Source organism: Schistocerca cancellata, chromosome 8 (genome assembly GCF_023864275.1).
Source record: "Schistocerca cancellata isolate TAMUIC-IGC-003103 chromosome 8, iqSchCanc2.1, whole genome shotgun sequence".
NCBI lineage: Eukaryota > Metazoa > Arthropoda > Insecta > Orthoptera > Acrididae > Schistocerca > Schistocerca cancellata.
This window is the reverse complement of record NC_064633.1, coordinates 35,150,683-35,175,708: the sequence shown is the minus strand read 5'-3', so window position 1 is coordinate 35,175,708 and position 25,026 is coordinate 35,150,683. Positions and strand designations below refer to the sequence as shown.

The 25,026-nt window shown below is 39.9% G+C and overlaps 1 protein-coding gene across 1 annotated transcript in view; it reads right to left on the bottom strand.

Annotated features, from left to right (window-relative positions):
• Window positions 1–25,026, bottom strand: part of LOC126095008 (sodium- and chloride-dependent glycine transporter 2-like) — a 584,984-nt gene that overhangs the window by 23,000 nt on the left and 536,958 nt on the right. The window contains exon 10 of the mRNA XM_049909667.1: window positions 17,057–17,227. Coding sequence (XP_049765624.1) covers window positions 17,057–17,227 — 171 coding nt within the window. The remainder of the gene's footprint in view (window positions 1–17,056; window positions 17,228–25,026) is intronic.

Below are 25,026 nucleotides of genomic sequence, written 5' to 3'. Positions count from 1 at the left end.
TATAATGCACTTAAGATTTTCACTCTTATTAACTTGTGCACGATGTTTTAGTAGTAATCTCTGTCTTGAATATTACTCTGTCTTCCACCTTTAAGCTCCCAGGTTTTCAAATCTCATCCGATGCAGTCCCCAACAATCAGTCTTCCCTTCTCATCTCATACGGCAAGTCTCCCCTGACCCACAGTTCTGGGTGACTTTCCCAAAATCTACCCATTTTCCTTGCCCTCTCCAGTCCTTTTCTTCACCCTCCATCCTTCCCCTTCAACCATTCTGCCTGCAGAAGGAGCCACTGGCTCCAAAATCTTGCCAGTTACAACAGTCCGTTTATGTGTGTGTTCTGCCATCACTTGGTGAGTAGATTTTTATCTATCCAATTAAATAATATATCTAAAAACAAAGATGATGTAACTTACCAAACAAAAGTATTGGTATGTTGATAGACACACAAACAAACACAAACATACACACAAAATTCAAGTTTTCGCAACCCCAGGTTGCTTCATCAGGAAAGAGGAAAGGAGAGGGAAAGACTAAAGGATGTGGGTTTTAAAGGAGAGGGTAAAGAGTCATTCCAATCCCGGGAGCGGAAAGACTTACCTTAGGGGGAAAAAAGGACAGGTATACACTCGCACACACACACATATCCGTCCGCACATATACAGACACAAGCAGACATTCGTAAAGGCAAAGAGTTTGGGCAGAGATGTCAGTCGAGGTGTAAGTACAGAGGCAAAGATGTTGTTGAATGACAGGTGAGGTATGAGTGGCGGCAACTTGAAATTAGCAGAGGTTGAGGCCTGGTGGGTAATGGGAAGAGAGGATATACTGAAGGGCAAGTTCCCATCTCCGGAGTTCTGACAGGTGGTGTTAGTGGGAAGTATCCAGATAACCCGGACAGTGTAACACTGTGCCAAGATGTGCTGGCCATGCACCAAGCCATGTTTAGCCACAGGGTGATCCTCAGTACCAACAAACACTGTCTGCCTGTGTCCATTCATGAGAATGGACAGTTTGTTGCTGGTCATTTCCTCATAGAAAGCTTCACAGTGTAGGCAGGTCAGTTGGTAAATCACGTGGGTGCTTTCACACGTGACTCTGCCTTTGATCGTGTACACCTTCCGGGTTACAGAACTGGAGTAGGCGGTGGTGGGAGGGTGCATGGGACAGGTTTTACACCGGGGGCAGTTACAAGGGTAAGAGCCAGAGGGTAGGGAAGATGGTTTGGTGATTTCATAGGGATGAACCAAGAGGTTACGAAGGTTAGGTGAACGGCGGAAAGACACTCTTGGTGGAGTGGGGAGGATTTCATGAAGGATGGATCTCATTTCAGGGCAGGATTTGAGGAAGTCGTATCCCTGCTGGAGAGCCACATTCAGAGTCTGATCCAGTCCTGGAAAGTATCCTGTCACAAGTGGGGCACTTTTGGGGTTCTTCTGTGAGAGGTTCTGGGTTTGAGGGGATGAGGAAGTGGCTCTGGTAATTTGCTTCTGTACCAGGTCGGGAGGGTAGTTGCGGGATGCGAAAGCTGTTTTCTGGTTGTTGGTGTAATGGTTCAGGGATTCCGGACTGGAGCAGATTTGTTTGCCACGAAGACCTAGGCTGTAGAGAAGGGACCGTTTGATGTGGAATGGGTGGCAGCTGTCATAATGGAGGTACTGTTGCTTGTTGGTGGGTTTGATGTGGATGGATGTGTGAAGCTGGCCATTGGACAGATGGAGGTCAATGTCAAGGAAAGTGGCATGGGATGTGGAGTAGGACCAGGTGAATCTGATGGAACCAAAGGAGTTGAGGTTGGAGAGGAAATTCTGGAGTTCTTCTTCACTGTGAGTCCAGATCATGAAGATGTCATCAATAAATCTGTACCAAACTTTGGGTTGGCAGGCCTGGGTATCCAAGAAGGCTCCCTCTAAGCGACCCATAAATAGGTTGGCGTATGAGGGGGCCATTCTGGTACCCATGGCTGTTCCCTTTAATTGTTGGTATGTCTGGCCTTCGAAAGTGAAGAAGTTGTGAGTCAGGATGAAGCTGGCTAAGGAAATGAGGAAAGAGGTTTTAGGTAGGGTGGCAGGTGATCAGCGTGAAAGGAAGTGCTCCATCGCAGCGAGGCCCTGGACATGCGGAATATTTGTGTATAAGGAAGTGGCATCAATTATTACAAGGATGGTTTCCGGGGGTACTAGATTGCATAAGGATTCCAGGCATTCGAGAAAGTGGTTGGTGTCTTTGATGAAGGATGGGAGATTGCATGTAATGGGTTGAAGGTGTTGATCTATGTAGGCAGCGATACGTTCTGTGGGGGCTTGGTAACCAGCTACAATGGGGGGGGGGGGGAGGGGGAGGGGGGGGATGTTTGGGTTTGTGAATTTTAGGAAGTAGGTAGAAGGTAGGGGTGTGGGGTGTCAGTGGGGTCAGGAGGTTGATGGAGTCAGGTGAAAGGTTTTGTAGGGGGCCTAAGGTTCTGAGGATTCCTTGAAGCTCCGCCTGGACATCAGGAATGGGATTACCTTGGCAAACTTTGTATGTGGTGTTGTCTGAAAGCTGACGCAGTCCCTCAGCCACATACTCCTAACGATCAAGTACCATGGTCATGGAACCCTTGTCCACCGGAAGAATGACGATGGATCAGTCAGCCTTCAGATCATGGATAGCCTGGGCTTCAGCAGTGGTGATGTTGGGAGTAGGATTAAGGTTTTTTTAAGAAGGATTGAGAAGCAAGGCTGGAAGTGAGAAATTCCTGGAAGGTTTGGAGAGGGTGATTTATATTCATATCATTAATTTGAACCCAACAATTAAATAATATTTGTATTTCATTAACAATAAACAAACATTACACTGATTCCATCTAAATTTAATTGAGTAAGTTAGTGATAAAGTTGCCATTCTGAAAAAAGCTGATGAGTCCTCAGTTTTAATACGAGTTGTGGTCATAAAGTATGGGAATTGTTTAATTTCCAAACATTTTTATCTTGTTAGTCACATGTTCCTGATGTAGGCTTGCATTTTCCACTGTTTTCAATTTTTAGTTTATCGTCAGCAATCAAAAAGGTTATATATGTGTTTTCGAGTGCTCGGTGAATTTTTACTTTTGAGAAAGATGGACCCAAGAATTTGCATTAAATTTTGCTTGAAAAATTGAATAAAGTGCAGCACCGCATTTGAAATGTTGACTGTGACTTTTGCTGAATCTATTACGTGTAAGACAATAGTTTCCAAGTGGTATAAACGTTTCAAATGTGTGATTCTTGAAATTTTCCCATGTAAAGATTATTCCACAAAGTTTTGGGATGTCAGCCAGATAACACTGACTTCCTGCCATTATACTTCAGCTCACAACCATTCAGCCATATTCAGATGAGTGTTTTGCTCTGGAGGTTGGTGGACAACATCGCTACCTTTATACCAATAGTAGGTACAAAGACACATGCGCAAAGGCAGCTGGTACATGAATGACCTCTGTTGAGTTAAATGCTCTCTTCGAATACTTGTCCACCTATGGCGTGCAGGTGCATGCGTAATATGATATCACACGACTGCTCTATGTAAGAATGTGCACTTAGTCATAAAATGTTTTATTTTTGAACAAATTAAAGAAATCTTCTGGTGATGCAAGGATAATACTTTTGTAATGTGGCCCCACAGTGAAGAAGAACTGTCATGCTTTTGGCAGCATCTGAATTCTATCCATGAGAATATGAGATTTACAATGGATGTGGAGAAGGGTGGCTGTCTGTCATTTCCAGACTTTTGATAAGATGGAAAGAAGATGGATCATTGGGGCATTCCATCTACCGCAAGGCCATGCTCACAAATCTGTATTTGGAAGCAACTAGTTGCCACTGCCCATCATATATAATGGGTGTGTTGGATGGAGACAGCCTTGCAAAGGATCTGGGACACCTACAATCAGTGTTCAAAGATAATGGATATTCTCCACATCAGATGATCAGCACAGCTTTAAGGAAGAAGAAATGTGACCATTGACATGAGCAAGAGGAGAAGGAGCTGATAAGTCCAGAGCATTTATCCCATACATCAGCAACATTTCATCAAAATCAGGCAGAATTATAAGAAAACATCGTGTCCAAGTAATCATTCGCCCACATACAAAGACTTCTGCTCTTCTCAGTTTGGCAAAGGATGATCTGGGATTGCAGAAACCTGGAATGTAAAGAATATCTTGTCAGTGTGGAAAAGTCTACATTGGTAACAAGGCACACACAGTAAATGAAAGTGCACTGAAGGTGATCGCCACACTTGTCTTTCACAGCCCAGTGATTCTGCTATAGTGGAGCTTTGTATCTCCACAGGACATTCCATAGATTACTCTGCCACAGAAATGTTGGCCTCAGTGAGATCCTTCAGGGATTCGATTATTAACGAATTGATGAAAATACTTTTAGCACAAGATCTTATTAATAATTATAGCGGCTTTCAACGGGGTAAGATGTGGGACCCAGGAATTTCTTTAATTTCTTCAAAACGAAAACATTTTATGACCAATGTCTAGTGACATTTAATTTTATTAATTTTGGCATAGAATTTTTAACTCCATGAGTGCACGTTCTGAGAGAGAGCACTCTTTCAGTATCACATTACACAATGGCCTGCGTGCCACAGATCGAGCAGTATTTGAAGAGAGCTTGTAACTCAACAGAGGTCATGCAGAAAGTGGCTGCCTTGGCGCACGTTTATGCCTATTTTTGGTATAAAGATAGCAACATGAACTACCAACCTCCAGTGCAACAGGAATCTTGTGTGTTCTATGCGAGGACATTTGGCAAACAGTGATCCACATTAGAAAAGACATGATCAGTATCCAACAAAAGGTCTCTACACAAACATGGAACCAGATCCAGCCACCACTTACATCTCAACAGAAAAATCAAGCCAAAATAGTGTTTTATATAATGGAATTAAACTACACAATAAACTACCACAAGAGACCAAAGACAAAAGTAAATACACGCCCTCAGGAAGACCCTAAAAATTATTAGTCCGAAAAGTGTTTTTGTACCTAAAATAATGAGTAAATTTTGTTGACAATTGTGCTAATGATTAATTACTGCAATTAAGAGAGGTTTTACAAAAACAGAACAGTGGAATACAATGTCCAAATGGATAACTCAGTAAGACAAGAAATGAATGTATCCATTTATATGTCTAACTGTATTTTATGTATTTATGTGCTGATAACATCCATACAATTTATATTGTCTACAGATGGATAAATGACACACTCACCTGAAGATAACTGAATGGTTGTCAGCTGAAATATTATGGAAGGAAGTTGACGTTATCTGGCTGCAATCCTGAAACTTCATGGAATATTTCAAAGAGGGTTGAGAAGATGTTGAAGATGATGACGACCCTGGATGCCCTAGCACATGAAAGGGAAGAAATGAAGAAAATTGTGCTGGAAAATCATCGAATCACGATCAGGGTGGTTGGTGATGATGTCAGCATATCCTTTGCCTCATGCCCAGCAATCTTTTTGGATGTTTTGTACATGAAACGTGTAGCAGTAAGTTTGTTCCAAAATTATTGAGTTTTGACCAAAAACGATGTTGCGCAGACATCACTCAGGAATTGCTGAATGCAGTTGAGAATGATCCAAAACCTCTAAAGAATATTATAACAGGTGACAAAACATGGGCATGACATCAAAACCAAGGGCTAATTCACCCGATGGAAACTGCCTGAAGAGCCAAGACCAAAAAAGGTTTGAAAACTCGATCACATGTGAAGGTTCCTCTCTCTCTGTTTTCTATAATTACAATGGGATAGTGCATTGTGAGTTCCTGCCTTATGCTAATACAGTCAGTAAGGAATACTACCTGGAAATTGTGTGGCATTTGTAAGAAGTAATCCAAAGAAAATACCAGAAAGATGGAAACTGCACCATGATAATGTTCCTGCTCACATCTCAATGACTTTTTGGTAAAAAACATTACATTGGCTCAGACACTACATTCACCGGGCATGTTTCTCTGCTACTTCTTTCTATTATGGACGCTGAAGAAAACCATGAAAGGTCATAATTTTGCCACCATTGATGAGACAAAAACAGAATCACTGAAGGGGCTGAACACCATAATGAAAAGTGATTTCCAGAAGTGCTTCCAAGATTGGAAAAAAGCACTGACACAAGTGTATTATTACTGAGGGGGATTACTCCAAAGCGGCAAATTTGATGATGTTGAATAAATATTCTTAAAGAAAAACATAAATTCCCATTACTCTTAGATCACACCTCATATTTAGCTTTTGTTTATCTGCTATTATGTTCTTAATATTTACTTGATTACAATGATACTGACATGGGAATGGTCCAATAAGACATGTCAATACCTATACTGAAATTTTTGGAAGAAGACAATCAAAGAAATGCACTGCCTGGATTTTAGCTGCTAAGAGGCAATGCAAGTATTTTGTAAAAAATGTTGAAGTTACACATTTTTGCTGCACGAAGAATAGCTTGTAACAGTGGTTAGTACAGTCTTGCCCACCTAGCATGAATCACTCTTGCCGTGCCATGTAGCAGAATTATTCCGAGTTCACGGACACCAACTTTAAGCACATGAAGCCTGGTTTACAATGGAGCGAATGGAAATGAACACATTTGAATGAGCATCTGCAGAAAATTCACTACCATTTACTTGTACATGGGTAGAATCGTTTATACTACAGGGAACAGAAGAAAACACGAAGTAGCGAACATTGCCTATGAACACTGTGCTATTGGATTTTAGTTTTTGGAGCTAATATTTGGCATACATTATACAACCACAATGCGAAACTTCACTATTCAGTGAGGATTATTTTGCATGGCAAGAGCACTGTTCTTGACAGTGTATGCAAAATGGCACAGGGAAGGAAGAATTTATGACATGCATGGAGATCATGCTCTTTACACAGAATTGCATCTCCATCTCTCTTTAGCACTGGTCCAAAATTTTCCTTGTATGTCGACTGCCATTTTTCCCTGGCTTCTCATAACCATCAAGGGGAAATTTATAAACAGAACACCAATTACCAATGTTGAAAATCATTTCAAGAAGTGACACAGATATTTTTTCCCCCTACAACAAAAATGGTCTAGTGGCAAAGTGCATGCTTCATGACCCAGAGATCCGTTCACACCACAACTCTTTCACTATGATTTTTAACCGAGCATTCACTTCTCACAGATGTTGGGGTGGCCACAAAAGGCTAAACTGCAGGTCTCCACTTTCTGATTAGGTAACTGGGGAAGGTTATGGACACTTAAGTAGCTGCAGTGGCATACTGTTGAAAGACCTGCAAGAGGCCTACCAGGTACACCAGACAGGATTCTCTTTTGCTTGTGCTTGTTAGCTTGTTTGCTCCGGTGAAAACCTGGCTTAAACTACACAAACATTTTTTGAATAAATTCACATCTACAGATCAATTCTTGCACATGTAATTCTGATAAAAGTGGCTAGCAGAGAAAATGAAATCATAGCAGTGTTTGATGTCACAGTCAACTTCCATCAATGAGGAGTTGTAATTTGTTGAAATGAAATATTTCTTGCACTAATACATTTAATGATAATTCTTGTACACCATTCCTTGTAATAATATATCTAAAAACAAAGATGATGTGACTTACCAAACGAAAGTGCTGGCATGTTGATAGACACACAAACAAACACAAACATACACACAAAATTCTAGCTTTCGCAACCAATGGTTGCCTCGTCAGGAAAGAGCGAAGGAGAGGGAAAGACAAAAGGATGTGGGTTTTAAGGGAGTGGGGAATGAGTCATCCCAATCCCGGAAGTGGAAAGACTTACCTTAGGGGGAAAAAAGGACAGGTATACACTCACACACACACACACACACACACACACACACACACACACACACACACATATCCCTCCGCACATACACAGACACAAGCAGACATTTGTAAAGGCAAAATTACACAATGTTCTTACTGATCACTTCTATTGAATAACCAGGTGCGCTGCACCAGAAAATGATCCCACAGCAGAAAATGATTCCACAAGACAACAGGGAATGTAAATATGCTACATACGCCAACGTTCTTGTCCTTTAAGTCAACACAGTGAGAGTTGCTTCTAAGGGCATAACACGTTGAAATGAGTTTCTTTATTAGTTCATCTATCAGTAAACTCCAAATTCCTTAAAGAATTATGCTCCCATCAATAAAACAGCTTCAAACTTCTGATTACTTTATGGATGAGTTAATGTGTTAAATATTTGACGTTAAACAAATAAGTAAGGAAAAGTTTAGAAATTATGTTTAAAGTTTTTTGAAAGTCACTAAGTGCTCTCATTATCAAACCCTCATTTTGTAAGGTCTGGGTAACTTGCACTCTGTTTCAAGCTAAAGTTAGTTTCTCACACATCTCAGTGTGTATGATGCCATATCTCCTGAACCCTGTGTTATACAACATTATAATTCTGCAGGTACATTCAGTGTTATATGTGGATACTGACTGAAAAATTTACTGTGCTGGTATCTGTGTATACCGACTGCAAAATTTATTGTGAACAGAGTTAGTTGCAAAGGTGTAATAAATTTAAATGTCATGCTTGATGCTGAATCCCATATACAGTGAAAATGGTTTCCTGTCATCATCTGTGTGTATATGTGTGTTTCTGTGCGTGTGTGTGTGTGTGTTTGTGTGTGTGTGTGTGTGTGTGTGTGTGTGTGTGTTTGCAGTGAAAAATTTGAAAATATGAAATTACATGTTAAGTGTGTCAGTAGATGCTAAATGGTTTCATTCTCAAGTACTGGATGAATATAGTCCCGCTATTTTTGGGTCGTGAGCTAGCCTTTCTTAAGATATATATACACAGTTTCTAAGTATAGTACTTGTCTTAGTGTGTTAAACCTGTAATCTTAATGACTAGATTATGACAGCATTTTAAATTTTTAAAGTGACTCAATGATTATTTTAAATACTGAAAATAAAATTTTTGTTGCTCCTGGGAGCCATTTTTTAGGCAACCTGCAACTGGATACACATTACTATTCCCTGGGTCCCTAAGTAATATAGTTCTGTTGACTCCATTGTCTCTGTGTCTGCTAACCTAATATCCAACTGGAGCCTAAGTAAATTCACAAAGTGTGTATCTTTTATTGTACGAGCATTAATGACTACTTCTGGTAGTAACATGTCTTTTATAGCTGTTGAGAACTTAAATTGTTAGCTGTGAATCACTTGTACACATGTTCAGCTATCAGCTGACTTGCGCCTGCAGAGTTTGAGTTTGGGCTCTTGATTATTACATTTGTGTCATAAGCAAACCATTCCTATTAGGGCTATTTTCTGGAGTCTCTATTTCATTTTGATCACAGTAATAATATATCAAACTATTTTTGCCTTATCTGTGGAGTGTTTTAATTTGTCATCGTAGTACTACATTTTGCTCTTTTAGTGACAGACTAGAGAATTTTCCAAAACTGATCGTAATGGAGTTTGAAATCTTGATTATTGCTTGTTGTCTAAACTGTGTAGACATCTCTCTCCCTGGAACATAATACTTTAGTCACAGGAGTTATGCATAGACTAATCCTTGCTTCTGTTCTATTTGTAATAGTTGAAAACAATGCTCTAAGTGCCCCAGGAATATGTTAAGAAATAGTTAAAATTTTTGTCAATGGTATCTGCTTTATAAATTTCTCCCAGCATTCTTCTTTTCATTTCTCTGTAAACATTGTGAACAAGGCATTGTTTATTATTCATGATAAAGTACTTTTCTTCTGTTATTTGAACCTAACTGATCAGTAAATGTTATTGTTATTATCTGACCATCATGGTCAGATAAACATTGACTGTTCATTATACAGCTAAATCGCTGCAGGCTTCTGCAATTAGCTTTGTGGGTAGTCTCTTACCAGAAGCATTAAGATGTAAACCATGTCATCTATAATGCAAGCGAATGAGTGATTTAGCATACTCTACATTAACACATTCCCCAGACTGCTTCATCCAATGTTTATCATATTGCCTAAAGAGTGACACTGAAATATAACAAGATGGAACTCTCCATCTGCTACTGTTGTACTCCTACAGATAACTATAATTTTTTCAAACAATGGAAAATCCAGGATAGGATAATGACAATATTATGAAAAGAATAGATTACTACTCACCACAGTCGAAATGCTGAGTTGCGATTAGATATGACAAAAAAAAAAAAAATGTCGCCACTGGAATTAGACAACACACATATGCGTGCGCGCTCTCACCCACCCACCCACCCACCCACACACACACACACACACACACACACACACACACACACACACACGACCACAGTCTCTGGCTGCCAAGGCCAGATTCGTCTAATGGACATAGCTGAATGAGCTAATCATTAGTTTCAAGAGAATGCATACCACTCAGTAAAAAGTCTTCCATTTATTCTTCCCAATAACTACTTTTGTGTTTTTGAAAACTAATTGACTTAAAAGATAATCATAACTAAACCTATTTTCAATTCATAGCAGTAAAATATGATGGAGAAACAGTCTTTGTTGCAGGGTTGTAATTATTATTTATTTACTGGTGACACATTTCACCTGATTCAGGCATCTTCAAATCAGGTGATGTTAAATGATGTTAGGCACATGGGATACTGAGCAAACAAAGTGTTCCAGCAGATAACTGCTCTTGACAAATATTCTCAGCTCATATCAGCCAATCTGAATGTACCTGAATCAGGCAAAATGCATCACTGGTAAATAAATAATAATTGCGACCCTGCAATCATGACTGTTTGTCTCCTCACTTGTAATTAATTCAACCACATACAATTTTATTTTTGGCTTCAAGCCATTTACTTACTTAATTATAGAAGTCCACAGTATACTTCTGTTGGCTCCATTTTTCTGAACCAAATGACACCCTCTAGTACTGATTTAATAACTAAATATAAGAATCTACAGAAATTGTACCTATAGATTGTTAATTCAAACCGAGGCATGACAAATAATTTTGTAATTTTTTTTTACATTGTTAACTGACCATGTGCACTGCCATTTGTAAAAAGCCTGAATAATCACCTTTTGCAGTGTGAGGTGTGCAGGAAAAGAGTCAGTAAGTTTCTGGAAGGTACCAACAGGGATGTGGAGCCATGCCGAATCCAGTGCCATGGAAAGCTGTGCTACATTTCTCAGGCGAGAATCCATGATGTGAACAGCCTGATCGAGTTGGTCCCACAGATTCTCAATTGGGTTTGAATCCAGGGAGTATGGTGGCCAGAGGCATACAGTAAACTCATCCTGATGCTCTTTAAACCCTGCACCAACAATGGGAGCTGAGTGACACATTGCACTGCCGGTAGTTGTCATAGTGCTAATGAAAAACAAACTGCACCTTGTGGTGGACATGGTCACCAAGGATAGATTCATACTTGTGTTGATCCACTGTACCTTCCATAAAGATTAGATCACACCGGAAATGCTCTCTGGCCTGGACCCTTCCATTGATTGTTACAGAGCATTTGCTTTCAGACATTTCACACTTTACACACAACTGCCATCTGTCCAATGAAGCTTGAAAAAAGATACATCTGAAAAGGCCATCTGTTGCCTCTCAATGGACAACCAATGGTGGTACTGGCATGCAAATTCCCACCTATATTGCTGATGAACAGCAGTCAGCATGGATGCTTGAACTAGATGCCTGTTGTGGAGGCCCATACACAGCAATGTTCAGTGAATGGTCATTGAGGAGACATTGTTGGTTGCCCTTGGTTCACCTGGGAAGTCAGTTGCTCAGCATTGGCACCTCTATTCATACACATCTCCACAACCATCATTCACCACTGTCATATATGGCCGATGGTGCACAACAGTTGCCTCGGAGCCTGTTTTGGATACCTGCCAATTTGCCATGCATGGTATACTTTAACCACAGCAATGTGTGAACAGTTTACAAACTTAACCATTTTGGATATTCTTCCAAAGTTGGCACAAAAGCCAATGATCATGCCATTTTGGATGGCATATAAATCATTCCATTTCCATATTATGATAATGACTGTGCTGTTTTCTGTGTCACCCCCCAACACATTTCACATACCCTCCACTGCTAGTACAGTCACCTGCTGTCTGTGAGGGATTATTGCACACTGACAGTGAACACAGGTAGTGGTCACATTGATGTGACTGGACTATGTATTATGTGAAATAAAATCTTCAGTATGTGTTTGGGAATCTTGTTGTTGTTGTGGTCTTCAGTCCAGAGACTGGTTTGATGCAGCTCTTCATGCTACTCTAACTGTGCAATCTTCATCTCCAAGTAACTACTGCAACCTACATCCTTCTGATTCTGCTTAGTGTATTCATCCCTTAGTCTCCCTCTACAATTTTTACCCTTCATTCTTCACTCCAGTAGTAAATTTGTGATCCCTTGCTGGCTCAGAACGTGTCCTACCAACCAATCTCTTCTTTTAGTCATGTTGTTCCACAAATTCCTCTTCTTCCCAATGCTATTCAGTACCTCCTCATTAGTTATGTGATCTATCCATCAAATCTTCAGCTTTCTTCAGTAGCACCTCATTTTGAAAGGTTCTATTCTCTTCTTGTCTAAACTATTTATTATCCATGTTTCGCTTCCATACATGGCTACAATGCATACAAATACTTCCATAAATGTCTTCCTGACACTTAAATTTATACTTTATGTTAGCAAATTTCTCTTCCTCAGAAACACTTTCCTTGCCCGAGCCAGTTTACATTTTATATCCTCTCTACTTTGACCATCATCAGTTATTTTGCTCCCCAGATAACAGAACTTATCTTCTACTGCAAGTGTCTCATTTCCATCATCTGATTTAATTCGACTACATTCCATTATCCTCATTTTGTTTTTGTCGATATGGGAATCTTAGCAGTACCATTATGCAGTACCTCCCATTGTAAGTTGTTACTGGTTTTGTGTGAGTCCCCATAAGTAATCACCACGATGACATCGTAATGAAAATTCGCAGCTTGCATCATGGAAACTGTGTAAAAGTTTGCAGTTAACAATCGACAAGCTTATTCATTTGTGAGAGTTCGCAACCACTCGGACCTGTTGTATAGTGAAATGAATGAAAGTCAATCTGTCTTCCAAACTGCTTCAATTAACATCTAGTGCCATTCTAACATCTAAGTGTCATTCAGTACTTTTGTAAACTTCTTTGGCTGATAAGAATAAGAGCTATGTTCAATAGTTTGAACCTTATACATGTGTTACTGTCTCATGCCATACTAAATGTTTATAATGACTTTAATAGAGAACTGTGTTGATATGGCAATGTTTTTATGAATTAAGGTTGGAGGAAGGATGAAGTCTATGATATATGTTGCCACTGAACTGTCACTGATTGTATGGACTAGCTTTGCTTTAGTGATGTACAAACAGAAGAGTTAAGAAGTTGGTCATCATCCAGAAATTAAATTTAAATTTAATAAATTTGTGAACAAGGAAACTAAAAACAGTGGTGTTAGATTCACTGTTGTTTAATGCAATTCAAGACCTATAAACTTTCCAGTTTTGAGGCTATGAACTTGTAGTGCAACCAAGAAGAGGCTAAAACCAGGTTAGTCCCATGATAACACCATCTGTACACAAGTGTGAGGAGTATTCTCAGCGTTGTGCCGGATGTTATCCTCACTTGCATAATTAAGATTACAGCCCAAGCTGTTATAAGCACATGTACAATTACTAGATGATTTTTCCCAAAGTCCTTTCCTAAAGAGCCTAAAATTACAGCTGAAACAACAGAGCCCTCCACTTGGCTTTTAAATACTAGTTACCTGGTAGTTATTTCACAAAGAGTTTCCAATGAGTCTTGGTATTCCCTAACTGTGACTTCTATTGAGCAATAACACCTTCTTGGTTTTCTTAAAACTTTTCCCCTACACTTAGCTTGCACATTATGCTCCTTCCTGTCAAATTGCTTCACAACCTCTTGGGTTGTCTGAATGCTTTTCTCATCAGTCTTAAAAGCATTGACCCTATTGGAGACAGCTACACTTAAGCAAAATACTTAAAACATCTCCTGTATATTTTCTCACATTTAGAGGGTTTAACTTTAACTCAGACTTCTGGTTTAAGACTAACATTACTACTGCAGCCTGCAAATCTGCCAGCTCTACTTGCACTACTGCCTAATCAGTTTGAAGTTTCAACCAATAGTTTTTATTAAATATATACATATTTCTGTGTTAGTTTTACAGCATTAAATTTAGCTAGAAAAAACTAAAATAGTTTATGTCAGTTTAAATAAGAATTAAGTATTAAAGCTGTTTGAAACAGCTGGATCAATATGTTAATGTATAACTTCACTTGATTTCATATTGTTGAATTTTTTACTTGACTAAAAGATGTACAGATGATAAATGAATTTAAAAAAAATAAAAGAAAGTATTTGATAAAAAGACTTTTGTTTTATGTTACTGTCTGTTGTTCACTACACCTGCAGATAATTTTTCAGTGATATTGTTAAGGATATTTTTATCAGAAATTTTCAATACTTTTATTAGTTTTACTTGCCACTCAACTGTGCTATGAGAGAAAACATTGCAAAAATTATGTCATAGCGTTACTGCAAAGAAAAATAATTAAGAAGGTATATGTAATATGGCAATAATCTATTAGTGAAACATGAAGTAATGATAATACTGGTACTGTTAGTCTGGGTGGGATATTTTCTATGTATCTAATACTGCATATTACTTTTTACTTTATCAGTAATAAGTCAACACTAATAACAAAAATGTTTTGTGATTCACCATATATTATGAAACAGTGATATGATAAACTGACATGATTGCTAAGGTACTATATGTTCCACATGTTACAATTACAATCCATACAGGAGGAAAAGCTAAGAAATAGCTGACAGAATTCTTCACTGACATCCTGCTGACTGGTCAACTTCCATAGGAGTTTAAAAAGGCATAGTTAATATCTGTTCTGAAACCTGGCAAACCCAGCAACATGGTAGAAAGCTGTTGCCCCATTGCCCTACTTACTTGCTGCTACAGGCTTTTTGGAAGGCTAGTATATAACAGAATAAGTAGAGCTATCCTAGAGAATGTTCCAGTTGATCAGGCAGGCTTCAGACCAGGGTGTAGCTTCTGCAACCAAGTATTGTCTCTCACATCCCTTATAGAGTCAAGATACGAAATGAAGCAGAAAACATCTGTGGCATTTATTGATCTAACTGCCTCCTTTGACAGTATGTGAAGGGAAGGCCTTTACAAATTTCTCTGCATCATATCCTGCAGACAATGACTCAACTGATTAACAGCATGCTAGAAGTTCCAGGTAATCACTGGAAGCAACATAAGTAAGGAAAGGAAGCTAAACAATGTATTGCCCCAAGGATCAGTTCTCTCACCATTACTGTTCAATCTATATCTATCTGATGTACCTGACAATTCATCCAGAAAATTCTGCTGTGCCAATGACCTGGCTCTAGCTGTACAACACCAGGAAATGAAGACAACAGAAGACATTCTAACCAATGACCTGTCTGTATTATATTATTACTTCAAAATCTGGAGAGTCCAGCCCAGTGTGAGTAAACCAGAAGTGTGTTGCTTCTATTTAAATAATCAGTTGGTGACTGTAATACTGGAAGTAAGTTTCAGAGACAGAATTCTTCACCATAATTGGAACCCAAAATATCTTGGTGTCATCCTGGACCATACAATATGCTTCAAACGACACCTTTTTAACTTAGCTCAAAAGTTGAGGAAACAACATCCTCCATAAGCTATGCGGAACAACCTGGGGATCTTCAGCAATGACCCTGTCATCTTCAGCTCTGGACTTGGTGCACTCAAGTGCTGAGTATTGTGCACCTGTTTGGATGAACAGTCATAATACAAGGCTTGTTGCCACCCAGTTGAATACGACAATGTGCATTATATCTGGCACAATCAGATCTACTCCAGTTTATTGGCGTCCACTGTTAACCAGTATAATGCCTCCTGATCTATGCAGGTGTACTGCCCTTATGAGGGAATTCCATAAGATCTCCAGGAATTCCAACCTACCCATGCATAGCGACCTGCCACTTTTATATTGTAAGAGACTGAAATCATGCCATCCAACTCTGCGCAATGCTGCTGACATGGTTGCTAAGGATTTCAAACCCCTTGAAGAATGGAAAGGTCAGTGGGAAGCAGTGACAGATGTGCACCTGCATAACATCTTCTCAGGTGCTAAACTTCCAACTGGATTCGACCTATCACACAAGACCTGAACTACTTTCAACAGAATCCATACTGGCCATGGCCGATGCAGAGATGCTCTCTTTAAGTGGAAGAAGCTGCCTTATTCTGCCTGTGACTGTTCACCACATTGTCAGTGAATGCACGATTCAAGCCTATCAAGGTGTTGAGGGCTTCCTGCTCGCAATTCCAGATGCAGTGCGCTGGATTGAAGGACTGGATATTCAGTTGTAAAGTCAAACTTAAGTTTCTTGTGTGTAAATATGTACATATATATATGTAATTTATATTTGGTCTGTATATGTGTGGATGGATATGTGTGTGTGTGCGAGTGTATACCCGTTCTTTTTTCCCCCTAAGGTAAGTCTTTCCGCTCCCGGGACTGGAATGACTCCTTACCCTCTCCCTTAAAACCCACATCCTTTCGTCTTTCCTTCTCCTTCCCTCTTTCCTGATGAGGCAACAGTTTGTTGCGAAAGCTTGAATTTTGTGTGTATGTTTGTGTTCGTTTGTGTGTCTGTCGACCTGCCAGCACTTTCATTTGGTAAGTCACATCATCTTTGTTTTTAGGTATATGTAATTTAATTTTATGATATGTCTGTATTAGCCATATGCTAAATAAAAAAACCTTTCTGACAACATTCAGAGTATTTTGTTTTCACACTGTTGAACTTCATTTCATCTAAATGTGTCTCTAATTATTCACAGACTGTGCAACATACTACCTGTGTCGTGAAAGGAAAATATAGAAAATAATACTGACAAAACATTTTAAAAATTTCTGTATATGAACAAATTTGTTTTTGGTTTCTTTGTTACTGGCTTCCATCTTACCTCGGTAAATGTTCCTTCTGTTACAGAGTGGATCTTCATAATGCCCATTCCAATAATAACACATACAGGAAAGACACCAATAGCCCATCCAACACCATCTGCCCATCTTGGATACTTGTAATCTCCATAACTCACTGGAGCATACTCAATCCAATTGAAGAACAAAATGAACTACAAAAAAAGGTTAATATATAAAAATTAAGCTTGTCACTATAATATAGAAATTACAATTTTACACTTACAGTTTAAAAAATACTCATGCCATTTTTATGAATTCCAGCAATAACAGTTTAACTATAACATGTTCATAAGTGTTAGAATGGAAATGGCAATGTAGGCTTATATTACAGCTACAGTATTTAAGTTATCCCTGTAGCTATCTCATTCTTATTGTTAAATATACACAAAATGCTTGATAATAAACAGTTACCGAATTGCAATTTTCTTGTTAGTATTTTTCACTTATCATTTTCTATTATATACGCTCTAATTTCAAAATGTTCATGCTTTAACTTTGTTTATATCTTTTGCTAGAAAATTCCTCTACTTACATTTTATTTTAACCCAAGCTATACTTCTTATATCTCAATAGGTACTGGGTGGTTATAATTAAAGTGCGGCTGGTCACAGAGATCCAGTGTGGGCTGCAATTATCCTATGGTAACGAAACTTGGTGGATATGCTAATGTGTTAATGCCCACCTGATTTAGGCTGAAAAAATATTAGTTAAAACATTGACCACCAGGTGCAATCTGGCGCTGTACACTGTTTGTATGACACCATGACATCATTCCACAAGCCGAAGATGAGTGAACAGAATGGCTATTGAAAAGTGAGACCATCCACTGTTAGTGAAATTGTTTTATGTAAACAGCAGCAATTGCAGTGCTGCATTGAGAGAGTATCACTGACTGAAAGGTCTGAGCGCAGACCCATCATTGTTTAATGGTTTACAGAAAAAGATAATGAAATTTGAAAACACTGGTCAGTAGTAGGGGGCCTATCCCAGTGGAAGTTACTGATGAGGTTGCTGTTGCTGTAACGGACTGTGCAGCATGTACCCCTGATAGAGATGGTGCTTGTGCAATGTCACAAAAATTGTCCATCCCATGATCAACAGTATGGAAAGTTTTGCAATATATTTTGCACCGGCACCTGTAGAAGATCCAAATGGCGCAGCAACTAAAACACCATGATCCACTGCAAAATTATGAATATGCTCTTCTGTTTATGGCACAGACTCACATCACTGGCCGAACAATATTCTATGGAGTGATAAGGCACATTTTACACTACAGGGTGCACTGAATACACGGAATTGCCAAATTTGACATAATGTTACACCACATGCTTTGCGCGAAGAGCTACGACACTGTGACTGTGTGACGTGTATTCACAAGCACCTTCATTCTCAGTCTGTTCATCTTTGAAAATAATACCCCTAGATGACCTGCCAGGTGTACTGTGATGTCTGCATGTTACTGAAAGCTTCTTGCACAGCATGTGATTCCTGCTTTAGAAGAGTGCAACTGTGTGGAAACCACTGCTCTCATGCAAGGCTGGACAACACCTCACATTGCTCTCCAAGTGAAAGACCCACCTAATGCAACATTTCATGAACATGGTATCTCCAGAGGTTTTCCAGATGCATGGCCTACTTGATCACCTGATATAAATCCATTTGACTTTTGTCTCTGGGGATACATGAAAGAACCCATTTATAGGACACGTTCAGAATCTACCTGATACGAAGGCCAGTATACAGGATCATTTTGCTTACTTTCCACTGGTACTGCTGTGAGCAACTGTTGATCATGTCATTTTATGAATTCAGCACCTTATCAATGTCTTCAGTGCTCGTACTGAACAAAGTGGCAGTTAATAACAAAATCAACATTATGCCTTTCTCACTTGTTCGACCTTTCCTGCCCGTGTCCTATTCCATTACATATAGAAACATTTGTATATGTCTTTCTTGCATTCACAGCAGCAGATTTGCATCTGGAGGCCAAAATTCTAGCTAATTTTTTTGCCATGGTAAATCACATTATCATATCAAGTTTTGCCGTCATATGATAATTACAGCAATACTGGACCATGTGGGTAGCTGCACTTGAATTATAACTACTCATTACCCCCTGTGTTATCAGTTGGCAACACTCGCTCTGTTAAATCACTTCAAAATTTTAATTTTGGCTGTTATATTCTAATGTTTTCATTTAATTTCCTTCATTTACATTTTCTTCTACCTCTCTAGTGATGTGCATCATAATTGTTTTGTGTTTTATATGCTAAGTCTGCCATGTTTTTATGCACTATTTTCTGCAGGTCTCAATGAAGTACATGTTTCTATTATACTTAATATTTCTACATCTACATACATTCTTTGCAAGCCACAATATGGTGCTTGGTTGGTTTGGGGAGAGGGGACCAAACAGTGAAGACATTGGTCCCATAGGATTAGCGAAGGGTGGGGAAGGAAGTTGGCCATGCCTTTCCTTTTACCTAAAGCGATTTAGGGAAATCACGGAAAACTTAAATCAGGAAGCCCGGATGCAGGTTTGAACCGTTGTCCTCCCGAATGCAAGTTCAGTGTGCTAACCACTGCACCACCTTGCTTGGTATAGTGCTTGGCTGAGGGTACCTCATACCACAACTTGTCTTTCCCTTTCCTGTTCCACTTGTAAACAGAGAGAAGCAAAATTGGCTGTCTATATCTCTCTGTACAAGCCTAATTTTTCCTATCTTTCTGGTCCTTACACAAAATGTGTGTTGAACTTGCCTGTTCTCTAAATTTTCTTATTATTGTTTTGTGAAAATAATGCCATCTTCCCTCCAGGAATTCCAATTTGAGTTCATGAAGCATCCCCATAATGCTTGCATGTTGATTGAACCTGCTCCTAACAAATCTGGCAGCCCACCTCTGAATTGCTTTGATGTCTTCCTTTAATCCGACATGGTGGGTGTCCAAAACACTCTAACAGTTCTAAAGAATGTGACACATAAGTGTTCTATACATGATCTCCTTCATACACTTATCAGCCAGAACATTATGATCACCTACCTAATAGTCAGTGTGTCTACCTTTGGCACAAGTAACAGGAGCGATATGTCATGTCATGGAAGCAGTGAGGCCTTGGTAGGTCACTGGTAAGAGTTGGCACCATATCTGCACATACAAGTTACCTAATTTCCATAAATTCCAGAGGGGGGGAGGGGGATGAGCTCTGACACCATGTTCAATCACATCCCAGATGTGTTCTATCGGGTTCGTTCAAATCTGGTAAGTTGGGTGGGGGGGGGGGCAGCCCATCAATTGGAACTCGCTGCTGTGTTCCTTGAACCACTCCACCCTACTACTTTTCTTGTGACATGGCACATTATTTTGTTAAAAGATGCCACTGCCATTGAGAAACATATGGTCATGAAGGAGTGTATGTGGCCTGCCACCAGTGTATGATACTCCTTGGCTGTCATGGTGCCTTGCATGAGCTCCACTGGATCCATGGATACCTGTGTTAATATTCCCCAGAGCTTAATAGAGCCACCGACAGGTTGACTCCGTCCTACAGTACAGGTGTCAAGGAGCTGTTCCCGTGGAAGATGATGAATTCACACCATACCATTAGCACGATACAGAAGGTATCTGGATTCATCACGCCATGAAATATTCTGCCACTGTATCAACATTCAGTGCCGATGGTTACGTGCCCATTTCAGTCATAGTTACTGTTGCCATGGTGTTAACAATTAAACGTGCACGGGTTGTCGGCTACGAAGGCCCATTGTTAGTAGTGTTCGGTGCACTGTATGTTCAGACATGCTTGTACTCGGTCAAGCATTAAAGTCCAATGTTAATTCTTCTGTCACAATTCACCCCTTGTGCTGTTTTACCAGTCTTCCCAGCCTTTGATGTCCAATGTCCCACATTCAACATCTCTAATGAGAGGTGGCCGCCAAACCCCACTTCATGTGTTGAAGACACTCACCACAGTGGTCCTCAAACACCCAACAAGTTGTGCAGTTTCCGAAATGCTCGTGCTGAGCCTCCGGGTCATCACAATCTGCCAGCAGTCAACTGATTGACTGTGCAACTTCCTCATTCTACACACGGACAACACACTTACTGATACTATATGCACCGTGCATGTGTCTGATTAACAGTCATTCCTCACCAGGTGATGCTGGTATCACCTAGACAAGTTTTTATCAATAGTAGGTCACTGGTCATAATGTTCTGGCTGATCAGTGTAGATGAGCCACACTTTCCTAAAGTTCTCCCAATACACCAAAGTTGGTCATTCACCTTCCCTACTACCAATCTCAAGTGCATGCTCCATTTCATACTGCAACATTATGCTTAAGTATTTAATCAATGTGACTGTGTCAAGTAAAACAGCACTAATGCTGTATTAAAGCAATAGGGGATTGTTTTTCCTACTCACACATATTAACTTAATAATTTATTTTTTTTACTTTTACTTTTACAGCAACCTGCCATTCATCCCACTAACTAGAAAGTTTGTCTGCCATCTTGTATCCTCCTATAGCCACTCAATGATGACAGTTTCCCACACACTACAGCAACACAAGCAAACATCTATTGGACTGACACTCACTCTGCCCATCAGATCATTTACTGTTGCATATTTAGAAAATTGAATGCATGAAAGACAAGAAACAGAAGCTACAATGACAAAGTGCAAAGAAATTACCACCAGAAGGGCATAATTGGGCATGTCAGGATGTCAAAGTGCAGCTCAAATGAAGAAGTGCAAGGCACGGCAAGATGTTGGCGTCGATCATATATGGTCACATACAGTGGCCGGAAGTGCCAATGTGGAAGGGGCTACTTGACCTGACACAGTGTAAACTTGGAGATGGCATTGCCTATAGAGGAGCTGAGTTCAGACAGGCATGCACGAGAGACATCTGTGTAGGCCAGGCCCAGGCTCTGGAAGTGTAGTACTCGCTCTGGTTCCACTCGTGTTCATACTTAACTGCATACCTCTCCCTATGGGAAAGTACAGTCAGGAATAGTGTAGTTTCATTCAAGTCATTCATTCACTTTTTGTTCAGGCAAGCATTAAAGATTATAATTGTCCAAGTCTTACCTTTTGTTCACGCATTTCTTGACCGAGTTCCATAATTCCTTCAAAACGTTCAGTATGCCATTCCCACATTAGTAAAACGTTCAGTATGCCATTCCCACATTAGTTATAGGACTTTTTCTTTTCTGGTGTCAGATGTGGAGTTGCTCATCGATTAGCATGTGGTTGTTGCCATGCTATGTGATATTGGAGTAGGTCAGTTCTATTTGTAACATCAAACCCGCTCAGCCCGACACTATGTAAAACGATGGACTGACTTTAAGAACCTGTTTTGTTTTATTTGAACAACCAGAATGCAGACCAGTGGCAGAACCAGGAACCAGGTGAATTAAATAGTGTTCCTGCCATCCTGCTCTCATGAAGAAGAAGGTAGGCCCTTCAGTGCCAATGAATGGATGGCACCAGTAGAAGAAAGAAGAGGAGACCACGACTACCTCAGCAACAGATGGTGCCTAGGAACAAAGCAGTCATCCTGGCAGGCATCCAGGCAGCATGGGGCAACAGTAGCATAAGTTTACAGACAGTGCAGTGGCACTGGCAGTTACAGACAGCAGCATGAAGTTGTGGATGATGGTTCACCGCAGCAGAAGGCACACATCATCATCATCATCATCATCATCACCAGCAGCAGCAGCAACAGCAGTGGTGACAATGGACAGCAGCACAAGGGTAATGCTTCATAGCATACAGCACACAGCAGCAGCAGCAGTAACAGTAGCAGAGGAGTTCCCACTGTGAGTTAAAAAGTTAGCAGGCATGTCATATGATGTGGTAATTCTTTCAAGGAACTAATGTGCAAGAGTCACCCAGTAGGCAATCCTTTAGTTACCAGATTTGCTAAAATTAATAGCGCAATTGTTTAATGACACTACAACCACTTTAAACAAGTTCCTTGGCTATTATATTGTGTTTGAACTTATCAGTCGTGAGCAGAAAGATACCTTGTTAAAATTCAAGAAAATTAAAATACTTGGTTCAGCATGCAGCAACTTGTTAGTTTTGAGACCTACCATACTACTAGAAGAATATGCCAGCAAAAGGACACTCCATTTCCATGCTTGCCTGATGTTTGTCAATTGGCAAGAACTTGGAGAAAGCACAGCACAGCTGAGCTCAAAGTTGGGTAAAATGCAGCAGCACTTAAGGGAAGTTATAAGAGGTACTATGCGACATTCAGAATTAGAAGGCAGCCTTGCACTTATTTGGAAGTTGAGCCAAGCAGTGTTTATCCATGGGATTTATGATAATAGAATAAAGACAAGAGTGTGCACGCACAGTGAACAGTTATCTTTAGCAGAGGTTATAGATATTGCTCTGACAGAAGAGAGTGCAATAGCCTTGGCCTGAGAAAAGATGATCACCTGAGGCACTGGTGTGGTGCCAAAAAGAAGGCTGAAAAGAAAGCCCAAAGTACTTCATTTGCACGCCATGCAGTGTGGGATTCTTGCACGAATAAAAGAATATGGAAGGTAGGGCCGGTAATACGAGGAAATTGTAGGGAAACAAATCAATCGTGGGCAATGATATGTTCATGGTGTCAATGGTGAAGTCATATAGGCTCACATGCCAAGATGAATGTTTTAAATGCAATCAAACCAGTCACTATGCCAGAGACTGCTCAGAGATCACTTGCTATGAATGGAAACTGCATAGGTCAAGTAAAATCCAGCAAAACTAAGCAAGGGTGTAAGAAAACAGTCAACTTACAAGCTTACTGAACTGGAGTGCCAAGAAGGCACTAATAACTGCCTGAAGTTTCTCGTGGATAGTGGGGTGTAGCTAAGCCTAGTTTGGAGAAGCTGTCTGAGAAATGGCAGAAAGTATAATCCAGCCAAATGTATTAGGATTCAGGGAATTGCTAATACACTTGCAAATACAGAGAGAGAACTGTAATCCTGACATGAAGGATGGGGAGCAGAATGCAAGTGAGATGTCACTTCCATGTAATTGGAGAAGATGTGGACCTTCTATTTGATGGGCTACTGGGTCAAGGCTTCTTCAAGGAAAATGGAGTTGTTATCACTTATGCCGTCAGAAGCCTGTGGATACATGAGGCATGGATCGAAATGAAGATAGGGCAAGAATGTGAGCTCAGCATGGTGAAATTAGTATTATAAGTCATGACTTCTAGATATGGTTGCACAGATACAAGAAAGAGAATAAAAACAACTGAACAAATTCAGACATGGAGCAAAAATCATGTAGAGAATTGAAGACAAAGTTGCAGAGTGAGGTCTGCATAGTACATTTAAAGGAAAGAGAAGGGTCTTTTGAGAAAGGCTTATTGAGCATGGAGCAAGAAACACATGGAAAGGTAAGAGCGAGTAGTATAGGAAGCAATTAACTGTCAAAACGCAACAGAGGCAGACAACAGGGATTATCAGAGAGAAGCAAACAGGGCATACGCAAAAGATGAATGGCTGTGCTGAATAAAAATAGGGGTAAACAGAATGAGAGAGGTATTCATTCCAAAACACAAGGTCAACAAGGATGCTTGAGGCATTAGCTAAAATAGAATCGGGAGAATGCTTAACAAGTGTGCCAAACACTATAGATGAGAGTGTGTCAGCAGACTGCCCACAGTTGGTAGTGGAGACAATACCAGGGTAGGCATGATGTGGGAATCATTCAGAGTGAATTGTGTAAAAACAAGCCACAGTTGAAAGCAAGAGTAAGTGTACTAAAAGAGAACATCCAAGTAAGTCATCTGAATGCAGAAGAGGAAAACAGCTGTTATACAGCTATGCACCTTGTACAGCGAAATTTCCTATTCACCAAGATACAAACTGTCTTATACAGATAGTATCAGAAACAAAATTAAAGTGCTACCAGAGGCAGAAAGTAGGGTAATTTCCTCAT